The 19,767-nt window shown below is 39.2% G+C and overlaps 1 protein-coding gene across 6 annotated transcripts in view; it reads right to left on the bottom strand.

The window, feature by feature from the left end:
• Positions 1-19,767, bottom strand: part of MTA3 (metastasis associated 1 family member 3) — a 218,975-nt gene that overhangs the window by 140,369 nt on the left and 58,839 nt on the right. For all 6 annotated transcript variants that reach the window (XM_077134094.1, XM_077134089.1, XM_077134090.1 and 3 more), the window contains one exon: positions 2,063-2,189. In XM_077134094.1, the coding sequence (XP_076990209.1) occupies positions 2,063-2,189 (127 nt within the window). The remainder of the gene's footprint in view (positions 1-2,062; positions 2,190-19,767) is intronic.

Raw genomic sequence — 19,767 nt, 5'->3', positions numbered from 1 at the left:
TTCTGTGTCAGCATGTGGGCTGGTCTGCACAGCTCCATGTCTTGGCCAGAGACTCTGCTCCTAACCTCACTCAGCTGTTTGAAAATGAAAGCTAGTGATGAGAACATATGGCTCCTCATTACTCTCTCTTAACTTCAAAAATGCAAATAACAAGTCCTACAAGTCTATAGCTCTTCCTCATAATTCAAGCAATTACCTACCCTGTACACTCGTAAAAGATGGGGACCTCAAGCACTGACTTTACCAACCACTTAGTAAAGTCCCTCACCTGGTATATATGTAGGAAAGCTGTGCAAGACTGACTGGAAGACCATGCATGTTATATAATTTCTACATTCAACAAATGGGTGCCTTGATAATTATATTTTAATATACTCTCTCAGTCTTTATGATAAATGAAAAACATCACTCATTTTTCCACTCCAAGCAATCTGTTAAAGGAAACCAACATTACTTGTAAACAGATTCCAAGATATCAAGAGGATAAATTATAAATATACTTGCTAGTTTCATACACATTTTAAAACCATTTGTCAGATTCTTATTCTGGCAAGATACTTAGAACTGGCCACATAATTTCTTGAGCATAAATGTGTCTTTATATTCTAGCATCTTCCAGGTAATAACAGTATGCATATGGCTGTTTAGCATTTATTAGTTACATATATCTTTCAGAAAATCTCAAAATAAAATGTTTTCATGTTCAATCTCTTTCAGCAAAAGTTATTACTCTTATTCCCTATTTTTCTTTGAAATACCCCTACTCACGGGTAAAGGACTGGTCCTACATGACCTGACTGGTTAGCAGCAAAGGACTTAGTCACACAGAGTATACTATCTCTGGCAATCTAAACATACTGCCCCCTAAGAAAAAGAAAAGCTAAATAATTAAGGGTTCTTTTAAAAGATGTTTCTACATAGAAGATGCTTCTGTTAAAATAAAATAATGGTATGATGTTAACTACGTGGGGGAGAGAGGCAGTGTCAAGTTATGACCTGAGAAGATTTGGAGAAAAAGGAATTCCAATACCTTCATCACACGTCCTGCCTGGACGACCTGTGTACCCACGTCACAAACAGAAGTCTTACACAAAATTCCTGATTAGCACAAGGATCTAATCAGAGATGCAGGAGGGCAACAATCCCGTTGGAACCTAAACAGGCAGACTTAGGTTCATTATCAACATTGGGGGTTAGAGAAGAAGGGACAATTCTTGAAATAAACACTTTATACATTTTATTTCAGGATACAAAAGGTCTTCATGACAACAGTGACCAGTAGAGAGCAGAATCAAATAAATAAATTTCTTTAACCTGAAGAGACCGAAATACTGCATTCCCTCACACCCCCATCACCCTGGACACACCTATGCTCGCCTGTTCCTTCCACCTGAAACGTGCCCCATACTTCCTGGACAGAGGAGTACACGCCAGCTCCTCCTTAGCCTTCCTGAGCCCAGGGTTCAGAATCAGCCTGTTCAAAGTTTCTGAACAGAATCCCAAGATGAATCTACTAAGGCTGCTCTGAACACCAGCTCAACTGTTTTTATGCTTAGGTTCCATCAGCACAAGTAGGTCATAAGAGACCACCACCATTCCTCCACAACTCCAAAACCACAACCAAAGAAAATAAAAGGCCAAATATTCTCTAAGGACAAGAGATAACTGCCAGAGAACTAGATCTTGCGTTCTCACACTCTTGGATTCTAATGACACTACAATTTTCTGGGACTCTGGAGAAGACAAGCATTTCCCAAAGTGGTGTCTGCTTGATACCACCGTGCAGAGAGCTAACAGATACTGAAGTACGGCGGGAAAATCAGGATTAAAACAAAGGCAGAATAGGTCCTTTACTGCAAAACTTTTACAGGACTTGAATAAGCTAAGATGCACTATAAATTTCCAAGATAAAATTCCAGTATAAGGCCTTTAATAAACTAATTTGAGCAAGATCCTAGGGACAATCTGGAAAAACCTTCTAAGAAGAGTCAGTTGTGTGTGTGTTTTCTTAACTGGCACAATATTATCGAGTATTTTAGATTAACTTCAAAAACGTTTTTACCTGATATGTGTTGCAGGCAGAGATTCATACTGGCGTGATAGAAAGAGTTCCCTGTGTTTCAACTGATGTTTCTGCTTATCAGTCAAATCGACCTCAGTTGTAGTTTCTGATTCTTCTTCAATTTCTTCTACACAAAATGAAAGTCAAAGATTTCATTATTACAAAGCATATTATCTATTTAGATATTAAGACAGATCAAATCAACTATGTTACCCAGAGTCTCAAAGGAAGAATAAGAACTCCAGTTTAAAACTGGCAGACTGATCACATGCATTCATCTCCTCTTTCCCAAAAAAATCACAGCAAAATGGCAATTGAAATGTATTAACATTTCCATGACAGTCAAAAATGAAACAGTAATGGAAGCAAGGTTTTCAAACAAAAAAAGTTTTTTTAGAAGAAGGGAAGCAGATATTTAAAAAAAAAAAAATTAAACATTTGGCAAAGAAAGCATGAGAATCCATATGCCTCTATGGGGGGGAACCATGTAGAAGCAAGCCACAAAAACTCTAATGACTTAGCATTTGAAGGTGCCAATACTACAGACAGAAGAAAGAGGTGACAGGCTAAAAATGAGTGGGCACCGAAAGCCTATATACAAAAGAGTAACTTAATCACAGGATATTATATAAAAATAGGGAACAAGTACAAAACAAGAAGGAGATCTTTCAAATATAACACAAATGAAAAGCTAAAGGACTGGTTGGTAATGCTAAGGAAATCTCCCAGAAATTAAACAAAAGTTAAAGAAATAACTGAAAACCAAATAATAAAAGAATTAAAATACAATCCATGAAGTTTAATACGGCACTAATAAAATAAAAGTTCCAGAAAGAAACAATAGAGATAAAAAATCTTTCTATATTCCATGGGTGGGGTGGGGTGTGTAGTCTGGGGGAACCTATGAAATGGGTAATTCAAAAAAATTTCTCCTTACTGAGCAAGATGGGACTCCAGATTGAATTACCAGCATTCCTAATTAAAAAAAAAAAGGCATAACAGATAGATAGAACATAAAATTTACAGAAAGGAAAAACAGGTCACATACAAAGAAACTAAAATCAGAATGAATCACTTATCAATAGCAATGTTATATGCTAAGATGGTAGAACAATGCCAACAAAGATGAAAAATGAGGGCAAGCCATGGTGGCTCAGCAAGCAGAGTTCTCAACTGCCATGTCAGAGACCCAGGTTCGATTCCCTGTGCCTGCCCATGCAAAAAGAAAAGATGAAAAATGATACTCAACCTAGAATTTACAGTAAACAAATCACCTATCCAGGTAGAGAACATAAAGACATTGTTTCATTCATTTGATCAATATTTATTAGGCACCAAATCAGGCACTATTCTAGGTGCTGGGGATAAGCCATAAACAAAACTATTACAAGGAAGAAAAACAAGTTCTGCCTTTGGGAAGCTTAAAGCTGGAAGGAAGGGACCTTATATGAGCTTTTTTTAATATACTACTGTACTTAATCTCTATAAAGGAAAAAAAAACAAATGTCATCTACAGATATGATTTCAATTAATTTTAGATAAAAAATATTTTTATATAATACTCCTAGGGTTCACAGACCCTCAAAAACCTCATCTGACCAGATTGTGTGGCTATGAGAATAACAGGCGCACTGAGAACTCAAAGTGAGAGTGAGACTGCTTGCTATAGAGCCTGGTGGAAAGGGTTGGCTCTCCACCCAAGAAGAGAGCCTGAGGTTAAACTCCGGACAGCTAGATCAGCCTCAGGTCAACCCAAAGGCCTTTAATTTTCAGACACCAACTGGTACCACATGCATGCGCCTGTGCCACACACCCACAACAACCCATTTCTGATCCTCAAAATTCTTCTAAATTCTTATTTTAAGACCTAAGACTACAAAAAGAATGTTATCAATTTAGAATTCCCTAGCGGCAGCAGTTCTTTGGAACTGCATTAGAGTAATGAGTAGTCTAAGTGTCAGATCTTGTCAACTTTCAAATTTTTAAAACTTTGAACTAAAAATGAAGCTAAAAGGCTGATTTAGAAAAAAAGATTCACCTAGAGTGAAAGAAAGAATAAAGCAATTATAAATTATTTAAATGTTCTTTGTAATGAACTACTCCAAGTGAAATGCAGCACTAAAAGTATCACTTCCTTGTACATCTAATAGCATTTCACCAGTAGAGATCAATGAAGCTATTGTTGCACTGATACAATTAGCACCAACAAACAGTACATAGAAAACTACCTAATTAGGATTTGACAAATTGTTGTCCTGTATCACACAGCTAACTGAATTCTAACATACGCTCTACAAAGATAAAATAGTAACAAGTGCTACAGAAAACGTTAACAGCAAATCTCCTTTTCTTGGACAATCCCTTGATATAAGGTGAAAATGACTAAGTATCAAAGTCCTACCTAACCACAGATTGAAATCACTGCAATAGCATCTTTCCTTATGAAGATAAGTAATCACTGCAATAGCATCTTTCCTTATGAAGATAAGTAACAAAACAATTTTTAAAGTTTACTACTTAAATTTCATTTACGTATTTATAACAAATTTACACCGGCTTCTAAACCAAAATGAATGTTCGATTTCCATGCCACCACCATCCTAAAAACAAACACAGTGGCAAAAAATGGTAGAAAATGAAAACACTTAAAAAAAAAAAAAAACTATCATCAAAAAGCATGTACACAGAACTATACTTATGTTATAATTTTCATAAAAACCACTTTACCAAGATTGGTGAAATATCAAATTTGCTATATTATTAAACTTTCTTAAAAACAGAAATCTGGTACAATGTAGTGATAAAAGAGACTGATGCCAAATTATTTATTCTATTTCCTTTACAGCTGGAAAAATTTCAGTATACATAATTTATTAACAATAAGGCAGTGGGGGAAGGGAAGAGAGCAGAAGGAAACTGTACAAAGGTATTGATTGAAGTTTCATGGAGCAATATAAATACTGATATACTTACATGGCTTTAGCTATCTGTGCCATATAATAAGTGCTTCAGCAAGCTCCTACACATTTCAAAGTTTAAACCACAGGATAAGAAAGAAGCCAAGGCCAAGAATGGCCAGTGAGACTCTTACAGACACAAGTTGAGAACGACAGCACAAACAAGGTCCAGGCGGCAGCGGTCAGAGAAAACTACCACACTGGCTGAAGAACCCAGACCGCCTCAGCAACCAGCTAGTTTCTGCAGCAAGTTAGAATCAGTGACTCAAACTGTCTGGGATGCTGAGCCATTTGTGTAAATCTGACTGTTCCCTGGAACTTGGAGTATTTGTGTTACACCTGAGACTCAGAGTTAGAGCTCTGAAGCTATGAAAGCCAGCAGTACCCCATACAGCAACTGTTAATAAAAAGTTGAAAAAGTGCTCAGACTTTGACTAGAGATATGAACAAAGCTGATTTGGATAACTAAGGTAAATCAGAATTCAGGGTAAAGGATGATATGGTCTATATTTTACACTTCAACTTGTATGTGAGAGATGTTTAAAGAAAAACAGGTGATTAAAAAATGTGTTCAGTCCGGCGGCGCTTTATCCGCCATCTTATCCTTCCCTTTCTCCTCCTGCTCCGGCGGCCCTCCAACCACCACCGTGCCCTCTTCCGCCTTCACCGGCTCCTCCGCCACCGGCCTCGACAGCCTTGCCACCCTCACCTTTCCTCCTCCAGAACAGCTACTGGGGGAGTGGAGACGATACAGAGCAGCTCCCGGAGCCACGACGGAGATCAAAGTGACAGCGTACCCCATCCTGGAACGGCTGACTGTCTGGGAGAACCAGCTCCGGTGAGATCGCTGAGGGGGGCGGGCTTTCCCGGGCGGGATAGCAAGCGGCCGGAGTCCCTCCCTTCCTCCTTCCCAGGCCAGCTGGCAGAATTGGGCAGGCGGTCCGCTTGGGCCACGGGAGCTGGCGCCCCCACCACGCGAGGCCCCCCGGACAAACTGGGAGAGTTGGGTCGGAAATCCCCAGGCCGCGGAGAACAGTGACCGGGGGGGGTCCCTTCCAAACATGTGACTCCCCGGTCTGGCGGGGAACGGTGCACTCTCCCGGGGTGCAGCAGCTGGCGCCCTCCCGCCACGCTTGGCGCCCCAGACCGACTGGGAAATTCGGTCGGGCGCTCTCCAGGGCTGCGGCAGCTGGCGACCCTCCCTGCGTTCGGACCCCCGGGCCGGCTGGCCCTCTTCCAAGCCACTTCGGCTGGCAAACCTCCCCCACGGCAAGAGTTTTCGAAATTTAAAGGACCCACAGCACCTTTTACTGGAGGAACCCGTAGACAAACGTGTGCCACGAGCGCCACCTACTGGGCAGGATGAGAAAAACAGAACCCAGAGATTTCACAGAAAAATCTTTCAACCTGCTGGGTCCAACACCCAGGGAAATCTGACTAAATGCCGAGACGCCAGCAGAAGATAACGGATCAAGCTCAGAAAATTGAAAATATGCCCCAGTCAAAGGAACAAACCAATAGTTCAAATAAGATACAGGAGCTGAAACAACTAATGCTGAATATAGGAACAGAAATGGAAAACCTCTTCAAAAACGAAATCGATAAATTGAGGGAGGACATGAAGAAAACATGGGATGAACAAAAGGAAGAAATAGAAAAACTGGAAAAACAAATCACAGAGCTTATGGAAGTGAAGGATAAAGTAGAAAAGATGGAAAAAACAATGGATACCTACAATGATAGATTTAAAGAGACAGAAGTTAGAATTAGTGATTTGGAGGATGGAACATCTGAATTCCAAAAAGAAACAGAATCTATCCGGAAAAGAATGGAAAAATTTGAACAGGGTATCAGGGAACTCAAGGACAATATAAACCCCACAAATATATGTGTTGTGGGTGTCCCAGAAGGAGAAGAGAAGGGAAAAGGAGGAGAAAAACTAATGGAAGAAATAATCACTGAAAATTTCCCAACTCTTATGAAAGACCTAAAATTACAGATCCAAGAAGTGCAGCGCACCCCAAAGAGATTAGACCCAAATAGGCGTTCTCCAAGACACTTACTAGTTAGAATGTCAGAGGTCAAAGAGAAAGAGAGGATCTTGAAAGCAGCAAGAGAAAAACAATCCATCACATACAAGGGAAACCCAATAAGACTATGTGTAGATTTCTCAGCAGAAACCATGGAGGCTAGAAGACAGTGGGATGATATATTTAAATTACTAAAAGAGAAAAACTGCCAACCAAGACTCCTATATCCAGCAAAATTGTCCTTCAAAAATGAGGGAGAAATTAAAACATTCTCAGACAAAAAGTCACTGAGAGAATTTGTGACCAAGAGACCAGCTCTGCAAGAAATACTAAAGGGAGCACTAGAGTCAGATATGAAAAGACAGAAGAGAGAGGTATGGAGAAGAGTGTAGAAAGAAGGAAAATCAGATATGATATATATAATACAAAAGGCAAAATGGTAGAGTAAAATATTATCCAAACAGTAATAACACTAAATGTCAATGGACTGAATTCTGAATCAAAAGACATAGAATGGCAGAATGGATTTAAAAACAGGATCCTTCTATATGCTGTCTACAGGAAACACATCTTAACCCAAAGATAAACATAGGTTGAAAGTGAAAGGTTGGGAAAAGATATTTCATGCAAATAACAACCAGAAAAGAGCAGGAGTGGCTATACCAATATCCAACAAATTAGACTTCAAATGTAAAGCAGTTAAAAGAGAAAAAGAAGGACACTATATACTAATAAAAGGAACAATTAAACAAGAAGACATAACAATCATAAATATTTACGCACCGAACCTGAATGCCCCAAAATACGTGCGGAATACACTGCAAACACTGAAAAGGGAAATAGACACATATACCATAATAGCTGGAGACTTCAATTCACCACTCTTATCAATGGACAGAACATCTAGACAGAGGATCAATAAAGAAATAGAGAATCTGAATATTACTATAAATGAGCTAGACTTAACAGACATTTATAGGACATTACATCCCACAACAGCAGGATACAACTTTTTCTCAAGTGCTCATGGATCATTCTCAAAGATAGACCATATGCTGGGTCACAAAGCAAGTCTTAACAAATTTAAAAAGATTGAAATCATACACAACACTTTCTCAGATCATAAAGGAATGAAGTTGGAAATCAATAATAGGGGGAGTGCCAGAAAATACACAAATACCTGGAGGCTCAAGAACACACTCTTAAACAACGAGTGGGTCAAAGAAGAAATTGCAAGAAAAATTAGTAAATACCTCGAGGCGAATGAAAATGAAAACACAACATATCAAAACTTATGGGATGCAGCAAGGGCAGTGCTAAGAGGGAAATTTATTGCCCTAAATGCCTATATCAGAAAAAAAGAAAAGGCAAAAATGCAGGAATTAACTGTCCACTTGGAAGAACTGGAGAAAGAACAGCAAACTAATTCCAAAGAAAGCAAAAGGAAAGAAATAACAAAGATTAGAGCAGAAATAAATGACATTGAAAACATGAAAAGAGTAGAGAAAATCAATAAGACCAGAAGTTGGTTCTATGAGAAAATCAATAAGATTGATGGGTCCTTAGCAAGACTGATAAAAAGAAGAGAGAGGATGCAAATAAATAAGATCAGAAATGGAAGAGGAGACATAACTACTGACCTCACAGAAATAAAGGAGGTAATAACAGGATACTATGAACAACTTTACGCTAATAAATACAACAATTTAGATGAAATGGACGGGTTCCTGGAAAGATATGAACAACCAACTTTGACTCAAGAAGACATAGATGACCTCAACAAACCAGTCACAAGTAAAGAAATTGAATTAGTCATTCAAAAGCTTCCTAAAAAGAAGAGTCCAGGACCAGATGGCTTCACATCTGAATTCTATCAAACATTCCAGAAAGAATTAGTACCAACTCTCCTCAAACTCTTCAAAAAAATCGAAGTGGAGGGAAAACTACCTAATTCATTCTATGAAGCCAACATCACCCTCATACCAAAACCAGGCAATGATATTACAAAAAAAGAAAACTACAGACCAATCTCTCTAATGAATATAGATGCAAAAATCCTCAATAAAATTCTAGCAAATCGTATCCAACAACACATTAAAAGTATTATACATCATGACCAAGTAGGATTCATCCAAGGTATGCAAGGATGGTTCAACATAAGAAAATCAATTAATGTAATACACCATATCAACATCAAAGCAGAAAAATCACATGATCATCTCAACTGATGCAGAGAAGGCATTTGACAAGATTCAACATCCTTTCCTGTTGAAAACACTTCAAAAGATAGGAATACAAGGGAACTTCCTTAAAATGATAGAGGGAATATATGAAAAACCCACAGCTAATATCATCCTCAATGGGGAAAAATTGAAAACTTTCCCCCTAAGATCAGGAACAAGACAAGGATGTCCACTATCACCACTATTATTCAACATCGTGTTGGAGGTTCTAGCCAGAGCAATTAGACAAGAAAAAGAAATACAAGGCATCAAAATTGGAAAGGAAGAAGTAAAACTATCACTGTTTGCAGACGATATGATACTATACGTCGAAAACCCGGAAAAATCCACAACAAAACTACTAGAGCTAATAAATGAGTACAGCAAAGTAGCAGGCTAGAAGATCAACATTCAAAAATCTGTAGCTTTTCTATACACCAGCAATGAACAAGCGGAGGGGGAAATCAAGAAACGAATCCCATTTACAATTGCAACTAAAAGAATAAAATACCTAGGAATAAATTTAACTAAAGAGACAAAAAACCTATATAAAGAAAACTACAAAAAACTGCTAAAAGAAATCACAGAAGACCTAAATAGATGGAAGGGCATACCGTGTTCATGGATTGGAAGACTAAATATAGTTAAGATGTCAATCCTACCTAAATTGATTTACAGATTCAATGCAATACCAATCAAAATCCCTACAACTTATTTTTCAGAAATAGAAAAACCAATAAGCAAATTTATCTGGAAGGGCAGGGTGCCCCGAATTGCTAAAAACATCTTGAGGGAAAAAAACGAAGCTGGAGGTCTAGCGATGCTGGACTTTAAGGCATATTATGAAGCCACAGTGGTCTAAACAGCATGGTATTGGCATAAAGATAGATATATCGACCAATGGAATCGAATAGAGTGCTCAGATATAGACCCTCTCATCTATGGACATTTGATCTTTGATAAGGCAGTCAAGCCAACTCACCTGGGACAGAACAGTCTCTTCAATAAATGGTGCTTAGAGAACTGGGTATCCATATGCAAAAGAATGAAAGAAGACCCATCTCTCACACCCTATACAAAAGTTAACTCAAAATGGATCAAAGATCTAAACATTAGGTCTAAGACCATAAAACAGTTAGAGGAAAATGTTGGGAGATATCTTATGGATCTTACAACTGGAGGCGGTTTTATGGACCTTAAACCTAAAGCAAGAACACTGAAGAAGGAAATAAATAAATGGGAACTCCTCAAAATTAAACACTTTTGTGCATCAAAGAACTTCATCAAGAAAGTAGAAAGACAGCCTACACAATGGGAGACAATATTTGGAAATGATATATCAGATAAAGGTCTAGTATCCAGAATTTATAATGAGATTGTTCAACTCAACAACAAAAAGACAGCCAACCCAATTACAAAATGGGAAAAAGACTTGAACAGACACCTATCAGAAGAGGAAATACAAATGGCCAAAAGGCACATGAAGAGATGCTCAATGTCCCTGGCCATTAGAGAAATGCAAATCAAAACCACAATGAGATATCATCTCACACCCACCAGAATGGCCATTATCAACAAAACAGAAAATGACAAGTGCTGGAGAGGATGCGGAGAAAGAGGCACACTTATCCACTGTTGGTGGGAATGTCAAAGGGTGCAACCACTGTGGAAGGCAGTTTGGCGGTTCCTCAAAAAGTTGAATATAGAATTGCCATACGACCCAGCAATACCATTGCTAGGTATCTACTCAAAGGACTTAAGGGCAAAGACACAAACGGACATTTGCACACCAATGTTTATAGCAGCGTTATTTACAATTGCAAAGAGATGGAAACAGCCGAAATCTCCATCAACAGAAGAGTGGCTAAACAAACTGTGGTATATACATACGATGGAATACTATGCAGCTTTAAGACAGGATAAACTTATGAAGCATGTAATAACATGGATGGACCTAGAGAACATTATGCTGAGTGAGTCTAGCCAAAAACTAAAGGACAAATACTGTATGGTCCCACTGATGTGAACAGACATTCGAGAATAAATTTGGAATATGTCCTTGATAACAGAGTCCAGCAGGAGGTAGAAACAGGGTAAGATAATGGCCAATTGGAGTTGAAGAGATACAGACAGTGTAACAGGACTAGATACAAAAACTCAAAAATGGACAGCACAATAATACCTAATTGTAAAGTAATCATGTTAAAACACTGAATGAAGCTGCATCTGAGCTATAGGTTTTTGTTTTGTTTTGTTTTGATTTTACTATTATTACTTTTATTTTTTTCTCTATATTAACATTCTATATCTTTTTCGGTTATGTTGCTAGTTCTTCTAAACCAATGCATATGTACTAAGAAATGATGATCATGCATCTATGTGATGATGTTAAGAATTAATGATTGCATATGTAGAATGGTATGATCTCTAAATGTTGGGTTAATTTCTTTTTTTCCGTTAATTAAAAAAAAAAAAAGAGAAGGGATAATTGGAGCTGAAGGGATACAGACTGTACAACGGGACTGGATATAAAAACTCAGAAATGGACAGCACAATACTACCCAATTGTAATGCAATTATGTTAAAACACTGAATGAAGCTGCATGTGAGGTATAGGTTTTTTGTTTTTGTTTTGTTTTTTTTCTTTCTATTATTGTTTTAATTCTTATTCTGTTGTCTTTTTATTTCTTTTTCTAAATCGATGCAAATGTACTAAGAAATGATGAATATGCAACTATGTGATGTTATTAAGAATTACTGATTGTACATGTAAAAAAAAAAAAAAAAGAACAGTGTCCAGCTGGAATTCTCATACATTGTCAGAGGAAGTGAAATTGGTTCAACCACTATGGAAAACAGGTAAGCAATATCTAATAAACCAAACATATACCCACCTCACCAACCAACAATTTCACTACTAGGTATTTATCCAAGAGATGCGAGAACTCAAGTTTTAATGTTCATAGCGCTTTAGTTACGGCAACCAAATTGGAAACAACTCAAATGTCTATCAACAGGAGAATGAATTACACTGGGCCATTAAAAAAAAAAAAAAAAACTGATAAACTTCAACAACACAGATGAATCCCATAGATGTGAAGCTGAAGAGCGGGCAAGAGGAATAGACGGTAAGTTATAAGTTATCACCCGGGGAGAGACGAGGGCGGTAATGACCAGAAAGGGACACAAGGGAAAACACAGGGACACTGGAAGGCCTCTATCTTGATCTGAGTACAAACATCTGCGAGAATTTATTAAGCTGCACACTTCACTCGCCCCACTGTTTGCATTTTATATCACAATTTTTTTTTTTTTTTAAATGGCCAGGCACCGGGAATCGAACCCAGGTCCTCTGGCATGGTGGGTGAGCATTCTTGCTCACCTGAATTAACTGGATGTCTGCTTCCAGCCAAACGGAGTACATGACTAGATCTACCCTCTTGTCTGAAACAACAAAACCCAGAAAAATGTGAAAGAAAAATAAAAACAAAACAACACTAAACATCAGGCCATTACCAACAGTGATCCGTGGCAGACGGGAAATGAATGAGGTGAGCCCTATCACTGGCTCATAGTGAGTATCACAGTAAGTATCACTGCTTACTACCTAAAGGGAGTTTCCAGGCAACAGCACAGAGGGGAAACTGAGGTACAGACAAGTAGACTTCCTAAGCTGAGGAAACAAAAGTGAACAAAAAGACCAGGGAAACAAAACAAACCAGAATTCAGAAGAGAGAGTACCACAGAGGAGAGAGCTGAATAAAGAGAACCATGGAAATCTGCCAAGGGAACCCTCAAATATTCAGCAGAGTGCAGGTCAGCACATGATGTGAGGAAATTACCAGACGCCAGGAAAAGAATCACTGAAAAAACTAAGAGGGACGAGCGTCCAGTGCTCAAACACGGCCACGAATGGTATCTGTTCCCAGCGACAACACTGGAAGGTAACGCTGAAGCCACAGAGTATTTGCTATAGAATACAGAAAGGCTCATTGCCACGGTAATGGAGAACACTAAGTCCTAAACTTAGGACTGAAGCACACTGCTTCACTCTCTTAACAAATCATAAATACAACAGCGAAAAGGATCAAACTGTTTCCATGTAACTTAACTGCAACAAAACTTAAGTAGATTTATCCAGGGAATAAAAAAATAAAATTTACAATGGCTGTGACATACCCATTAGAATGGCTAAAATTAAAATAGTGTTGGTGAAGATGTGAGTGAAGAAACTGGAACTTCCCTACACTCCTAACGGAAATATAAAATGGTACAATTACTTTGGCAAACAGTTTGGCGGTTTCTTAAAAGTTAAAAAATACTCGAAGCATATGATCCAGCCATTCAAACTCAATCCAAGAGAAAAGGAAATGCATGTCCTCACACTGATGATTACAATCTACATTCGAGTGTACAGAAAATGGATTGATATGGACAGGTAGAAAGACTGATGGATAGAATGATACAGCAAATGTAGCAAAATGCTAAAATGACATAGCCATGAGAAGCAGAGTCCACCAGGGAGGCCTGGTGGACTCTGCTTCTCATGGCTATGCCATTCTGCTCTGCTCTCTCTGAATCTCCTTCTCCAAAACGTTTCCTCTCTTATAGAACTCCAATAAACCAATCAAGACCCACCCAAATGGGTGGAGACATGTCATCATCTAATTCAATTTAACAACCACTCTTGATTACATCACATCTCCAGGGAGAAAAATCTAATTACAGTTTGAAACATAACAATGTTGAATAGTGATTAGAAGCAGCAGCCATCTTTACAAAATAGGGATAGGATTAAAATGTGGCTTTTTCAGGATACATACATCATTTCAAACCTGCACACTATCCTTTAAATTTTAAAGTATTGCAAAATAAAAACTAAAAAATAAAGGCAAAATGATTTTATGAGTAATTAGCATAGCACCTGGCACAAAGAAAGAGCTCCAAATGTTAAGTTTCTCTTCCTTCTACAAGATAAACTACTGATGGCTTGAAAGAGTAAAATCTCTTTTGCTGTCCAACATAAGTTATCACAGTAACTGAAATGAAAAGCCTGTGAGCCAAAGGCCAAATAAAATCCTGATCTACAGCCAAGACATAGGGGAAAGATATCTGAATTAAACTTAAAGACTGAATAAAATTAAAACCTAGTGAAATGTTGGTGTAACCTTACAAAAGTCTATGTATATTTATTGCTTCCAGGAACTTAGTAGTTTCTAAATAACTACTGAAAAAATAACAATTTGTATCTGCTCTCTAACGCATAAGCAATGTTGACATAAGCTATGATCTTTTTTTTTTTTTTTCCTTCTGTGTCCTTCAAAAATAAGGACAACCATAACTGGCTACTCACAAAAATAGATTCTGGAAAAAAAGAAAAGACTTCTTTAATGCCTTAAAATCTTGTTTATTGGACACAAGGAACACAAGTGAGGAGGCCCTTATCTACATATTGGATGAACAAAACAGAGAGGACAGGAGAAAGAATGAAGAACAACTGGACCCAAGTCCTAGAACTTTCACTTCTACCACAGATGCCTACTTGGCTCTTTACGGAAGGAACATGGTCCCTGGAAGATGATAAACAAGGACTGGTAGGAACCATTAGAGTTGTGCCCCACATCAGTGACCAAGAGGATGGCCAGGGGGGTTTCCTCTTAAGTATTCTCCCCATCTCTCTGAGGAATATCCCATTTATGCTGTTATGTCCTCTTATCGAAAATATGACAACAATTCTCTTAACTCTTAATTATAATAAGTATAAGCAATTGGGGTACTCAAACTAGTTTAATGCTCATTTCTTAAAACAACATAGTGTTAATTTAAAAGTCCCCCTTTTAGGGAGAATTCAACTTCCCCAAGTGGAGAATTCTTGATATTCTCACAAGTAGTGGGGACAACCAAAGCAATAGGCTGAGCCCCCAATCTTGGGGTTTGTTCATATGAAATTTAACCCTGCAAAGGATAAGCTAAGCCTACTTAAAATTAGGCCTAAGAGCCACCCCCAAGAAAACTTTTTCTGTTGCTCAGATGTGGCCTCTCTCTCAGCCAACAGGACAAGCAAACTCACAGCTCTACCCCTCTCTATGTGGGACATGACTCCCAGGGGTGTGGACCTTCCTGGCAACATGGGACAGAAATCCCAGAATGAGCTGGGACTCGGCATCAAGGGATTGAGAAAATCTTCTCAACCAAAAGGGGGAAGAGTGAAAATAAAGTGTCAATGGCTGAGAGATTCCAGACAGAGTCAAGAGGTTATCCTGGAGGTTATTCATATGCATTAAATAGATATCACCTTGTTAGTTAAGACGTAATGGAGAGGCTGGAGCGAACTGCCTGAAAATGTAGAGCTGTGCTCCAGTAGTCATGTTTCTTGAAGATGACTGTATAATGATACAGCTTTTGCAATGTGACTGTGTGATTGTGAACCCTTGTGTCTGATGCTCCATACATCCACCTTATCAACAGACAAGTAAAACATGTGGATTGAAAATAAATAGGGGGAACAAATGTTAAAATAAATTTAGTTGACTGAAATGCTGGTGATCAATGAGAGGTAAGGGGTATGGTATGTATGAATTTTTTCTGTTTTCTTTTTATTTCTTTTTCTGAATTGATGCAAATGTTCTAAGAAATTATCATGATGATGAATATATAACTATGTGACAAAAAAAAGTCCCCCTTTTAAAAGCACCCAGGTCAGGTGCATTTTCTGGGTATTTCAAAAGTATTGTATTTAGTTCCCTGCTCTATTCCACTGTGTCTCTACTGAGTCTGTGACCCCCAGATGAAGGTCATCTTAAGGACATCTTGGTAAGTGCTAACATCCCCAGCACTCAGAACAGACACCTGTGTATGCTGAGATGCTCAGTGAGCTATTTAAATTTATAAAGAATAGGATATCAGAGGACCCATGGTCCACTGAAAAAAAAAAATACTGGATTTGCAATTTCTAGGTACTTGACCTACAATAACATTCAAATGAAGTACATTAGTGGACAATGTATACTAAAAATGGCAAGAATAATCCTTCATCACCAACCATTATCTCCCACCATAACTCCACTGTGGTGGACACATGGAGTTTCTCAATCTTCATTTCTTCCTTTTGGAGAGAGCAGAAAGCCTAAAACTACTCCCCATCTTCCTGGGCATCCTGAGTTGTAGATGAGAACTGAAACGATATCCCAATGACTTTATTGTCTCACAGTTTCCAGGCCTTAACGAGGCTATGCTGTACCATTCTGTTTCTAGCTTGCCCCAATCTTTGGCATTCCTTGGCTTACATCTCTGCCTCACATCACATGGTGATCTCTCTCTGCTTGTGTCTGCTCTTTCAGTTTCCACTGACTTCTGGCTTCTTCCTGCCTTCTGTTTCTTCTGGCTTCCTTTTCTTCTCTTCCTATGGCCACCAGTAATATGGATTAAAACCCACACTGATTTGTTGGTTTGTCCAGGTTAGTGTGATACCTCAATATATCCCTGAGTGATTTGGGCAGTGAATAAAGAAGTACGTGTACAGTTACCTTGGAGGATGGGGAGAAAAGAAGAAATACTCAACTTCCCCATTTGGAGAATTTCGAATATGCTCAAAAGTAGTGGAGACAACCAAATCAATAGGCCAAAACCTTGATCTTGGTGTTCACCCCTATGAAACGCATTCCTGCAAAGGAGAAGCTAAGCCTACTTAAAATTTTGCCTTAGAGTCACCCCCCCCACCAGAGAACCTCTTTTGTTGCTCAGATGTGGCCTCTCTCTCTAAGTCAAGGCGAGTGAACTCATTACCTTCCCCTCTACATGAGACCTGACTCCCAGAGGTATAATTCTTCCTGGCAACATGGGTCAGAACTCCCAGGATGAATCAGAACTCAACATCAAGGGACTGAAAAAGCCTTCTTGAGCAAAAGGGGGGAAGAGAGAAATTAGACAAGATAAAGTTTCAGTGACTGAGAGATTTCAAACAGAGTCAAGAGCTTATCCTGGAGGTTATTTTTATGCATTATATAGATATGCCTTTTTAGTTTATGGTATATTGGAGTGGCTGGAGGGAAGTACCTAAAACTGCTGCACTGTGTTCCAGTAGCCTTGATTCTTGAAGATGATTGTATAACGATAAAGCTTTTACAACATGACCGTGTGACTGTGAAAACTTTCTGTCTGATGCTCCTTTTATCCAGGGTATGGATAGATGAGTAAGAAAATACAGAATAAAAATAAATAAACAATAGAGGTGATTAGGGGTAAAATAAATGAGGTAGATGGAAATACTGGCAGTTAATGAGAGGGAGGGGTAAGGGGTATGGCATGTATGAGGTTTTTCTTTTTTCTTTTTTGTTTCTTTTTCTGGAGTGATGCAAATGTTCTAAGAGAGGATTAGAGTGATAAATGCACAACTATGTGATGATACTGTGAGCCGCTGATTGTACATCATGTATGGACTGTATGTGTGTGAGGATTTGTCAATAAAAATACTTTCCAAGAAACACTCACCCTAATTCAGTTGGTCATATCCTAACTAATGATGACATCTTCAAAAGGTCCCATTTACAGATAACTTTACAACCTTAGAAATGTGGACTAAGATTAACAACACATCCTTCATTGGGATACTTAATTCAAACTACCACAGGCAAGGTGATAAGGCAGATAGTATTAGCAAGCTCCTTGTAAGGAAGTAGAAATTAAGGTTCAGCAATTAATGTAATCAGCATTAATTCTCAGGTTTGAATCCAAAACCCTCATTTATCCACAATGCAAAACTGTACAAACATAAAATGGGGCATAGTAATATGTATCTTCTCCAAATTAAATCTTAGTGATAAATAAAACAAAACATACTAAAGAAGTAATAGGATACTGGTTCAACTAGGTAACTTTAAGCCAAGGACTTAGCTGTAAAACAGATTTAAACAACTTAAATATAAGGTCCTTTCACGTCTAAAACGCTATGGCTTGCAATGCTATATAAAAAATACTTTGGGAGACTTCCGGAGAAGATGGCGGCTTAGTAAGACACGCGGATCTTAGTTTCTCCTCCAGGATAGCTACTAGGGGAGTAGAAACGACACAGAACAGCTCCCAAAGCCACGACAGAGATAAAAAAGACAGCGTACCCCATCCTGGAACGGCTGGCTGGCTGAGAGAACCCGCTCTGGTGAGATCGTCGAGGGGCACGGGCTTCACTGGGCGGGGCGGCAAGGGGCCGGAGTCACTCCCTTCCCCCTTCCCGGGCCGGCTGGGAGAATTGGACAGGCGGTCCCCTCAAACCGCTGGCGCCCACACCACGCGCGGCCCCCTGGACCAACTGAGAGAATTGGATCGGAAATCCCCAAACCGCGGAGAACGGTGATGGGGGGGGGGCCCTTCCAAACCCGTGACTCCCCGGGAACGTGCACTCTCCCGGGCGGGCCGCTGCGGCTGGCGCCCTCCAGCCACGCTTCGCACCCCGGGCCGGCTAGGAAATTCGGACGGGAGCTTTCCCGGGCTGCGGGGGCCAGCGATCCTCCCCGCGTTCGGACCCCAGGCCGGCTGGCACTCTTCCAAGCCGCTTCGGCTAGCGAACCTCCCGGACGGCGAGAGTTTTCCAAAGTTAAAGGACCCATAGCACCTTTTACTGGTGGGACCCACAGACAAACGTGTGCCACGAGCGCCACCTACTGGGCAGGATAAGAAAAACAGAACCCAGAGATTTCACAGAAAAATCTTACAACCTTCTTGGGTCCAACACCCAGGGAAATCTGACTAAATGCCCAGACGCCAGCAGCAGAAGATAACTGTCCACGCTCAGAAGATTGAGAATATGGCCCAGTCAAAGGAACAAACCAATAGTTCAAATGAGATACAAGAGCTGAGACAACTAATGCTGAATATACGAACAGAAATGGAAAACCTCTTTCAAAAATGAAATCGATAAATTGAGGGAGGACATGAAGAGGACATGGGCTGAACATAAAGAAGAAATAGAAAAACTGAAAAAACAAATCACAGAACTTATGGAAGTGAAGGATAAAGTAGAAAAGATGGAAAAAACAATGGATACCTACAATGACAGATTTAAAGAGACAGAAGTTAGAATTAGTGATTTGGAGGATGGAACATCTGAATTCCAAAAAGAAACAGAATCTATCCGGAAAAGAAAGGAAAAATTTGAACAGGGTATCAGGGAACTCAAGGACAATATGAACCCCACAAATATACGTGTTGTGGGTGTCCCAGAAGGAGAAGAGAAGGGAAAAGGAGGAGAAAAACTAATGGAAGAAATTATCACTGAAAATTTCCCAACTCTTATGAAAGACCTAAAATTACAGATCCAAGAAGTGCAGCGCACCCCAAAGAGATTAGACCCAAATAGGCGTTCTCCAAGACACTTACTAGTTAGAATGTCAGAGGTCAAAGAGAAAGAGAGGATCTTGAAAGCAGCAAGAGAAAAACAATCCATCACATACAAGGGAAACCCAATAAGACTATGTGTAGATTTCTCAGCAGAAACCATGGAA

Source organism: Tamandua tetradactyla, chromosome 17 (genome assembly GCF_023851605.1).
Source record: "Tamandua tetradactyla isolate mTamTet1 chromosome 17, mTamTet1.pri, whole genome shotgun sequence".
Taxonomy (NCBI): domain Eukaryota; kingdom Metazoa; phylum Chordata; class Mammalia; order Pilosa; family Myrmecophagidae; genus Tamandua; species Tamandua tetradactyla.
Note: the sequence above shows the minus strand (reverse complement) of the source record. Positions and strands in the feature narration are given on the sequence as shown.